A 1,564-nucleotide genomic window follows, 5' to 3' on the forward strand; every position below is an offset into this window, starting at 1 on the left:
TTTGCACGCCAAGGGACAGTCCGTTAGGAAGTCGTTTGAAATTCTCTGAAGAAGAATATGTAATAGAACAAAGCAATAAATTCTTCTGTACTTAATTTCCAGTTAATGTTGGTTCTAATTCTAAAAACATAGAATTGAAAAGTTATAATTCGTTCAATTTAGATTTTCTAATATTTTTTTTATTGAAAAGTATAGAAGGTCCGTCCATTGACTGGGACCACACTAAGGATCTAAGACTTTTAACAACTTCACTATGAATTAGTTCCAGGTTATTTGTCAGAATTGAATCTAAATCCGAATTTGGTTGTTTCCATTGTATGCTGCGAAGTCGATTGAAGGTATAAGTGTTGTTTCACTATAGATTTTCAACTTTGATCAATTTGATCAAGTATTACATTATTTATGATTGTGTTTTAGATGGCGCGTAAGATTGAATTTCAGCGCGAAGCATTTTTTGCACACTTCACATCGGAATGGTTTGACACCGGTGAGCACTAATATGTGACATCATACCACATTTACGAGATGTCACGTAGCTCTTGCACAAGTAACATTCGTAACGTCGACTTTGGCACTTCGATTCATGTTGCTGCTTTTCCATCTCTTGAGAGAAGTTTCGGGCGCAAACCAAACATTGGAATTTCACCGGACGAGAATTTGTGTGAAGTTTTGTATGACCTTTCAAATGTGCCTTTCGTGTGAATTTCTTGGAGCAAAGGCTGCATCGGAAAGGTCTTACGCCGGTGTGCACACGCATATGAATCTTCAAATAAACCTTGTGTGGAGTAGAGAATTTCTTGCACAAGTGGCATTCGTAGTGTCGCCCATCGCAAGTGACTTCATGCTCCAATCTTTCATCATTCTGAGCGAACCGCTTGAGACAAACTGAACAGCTGAACGGATATTCATCGGGGTGTGTTTTCAAATGTGTTTGAAGGTTCGATGTTTGTGTGAATCGTTTGTCACAGATGTTGCACGGGAACGGCTTCTCGCCAGTGTGCGTCAACATATGCGTCTTCAAATTGCATGGCCGTGATGCGACATGATCACACGTCGGGCACTTGTGTTGTTTCTTGTTTTTTTTTGCAGCTGATCGCTTTTTGTGAGATGCAATGATGACCGATCTGGCTCTGCCTGTCGCTTCGATTGACTTCAATTTGGCAGCCAGTGTTTTGTGACCATCGCGATTCTGCTTTTTAGCCTGTTTGACGTCAATGTTTCTCTTGCCTGAGCCATCACCGCTTGGCTGTGATTTTTTGCTTTCTTCTGGCTTGCAATCAGCTTTTTCCACCTCTTCAGCTTTAGGCTCTGGTTCGATATGAATCCATTCGAACTCGTTGATTCCAGGCGATCCATCGCTTTGAAGTCCATTGCTTGTATCATCGGCTAGTTCCAACTTGACGTGTTGCACTCGATGTTGATTCGGAATCGACACCATGTAAACGTAATCAGCAGCCTCCGGCTCGTCTTTGACATCGGGCTCTGATTTGATTTCAATTGAATCACCATCCATGATAACCTTCTCCTCGAGCTGAATCGAGTGGTTGACGCCAACGTCTACTGT

At 41.6% G+C, this 1,564-nt stretch overlaps 1 protein-coding gene across 1 annotated transcript; it reads right to left on the bottom strand.

The window, feature by feature from the left end:
* Nucleotides 1–513: 513 nt before the first annotated feature.
* On the bottom strand, nt 514–1,513 carry LOC129571311 (zinc finger and SCAN domain-containing protein 32-like; the record flags this gene model as incomplete). The annotated part of the gene is made up of 1 exon (XM_055451086.1): nt 514–1,513. A coding segment is annotated over exon 1 (1,000 nt), but the record flags the coding sequence as incomplete, so codon positions are not given.
* Nucleotides 1,514–1,564: the final 51 nt, after the last annotated feature.

Source organism: Sitodiplosis mosellana, unplaced genomic scaffold (genome assembly GCF_009176505.1).
Source record: "Sitodiplosis mosellana isolate CC-2019 unplaced genomic scaffold, AAFC_SMos_1.0 Smas_scaffold_1960, whole genome shotgun sequence".
NCBI lineage: Eukaryota > Metazoa > Arthropoda > Insecta > Diptera > Cecidomyiidae > Sitodiplosis > Sitodiplosis mosellana.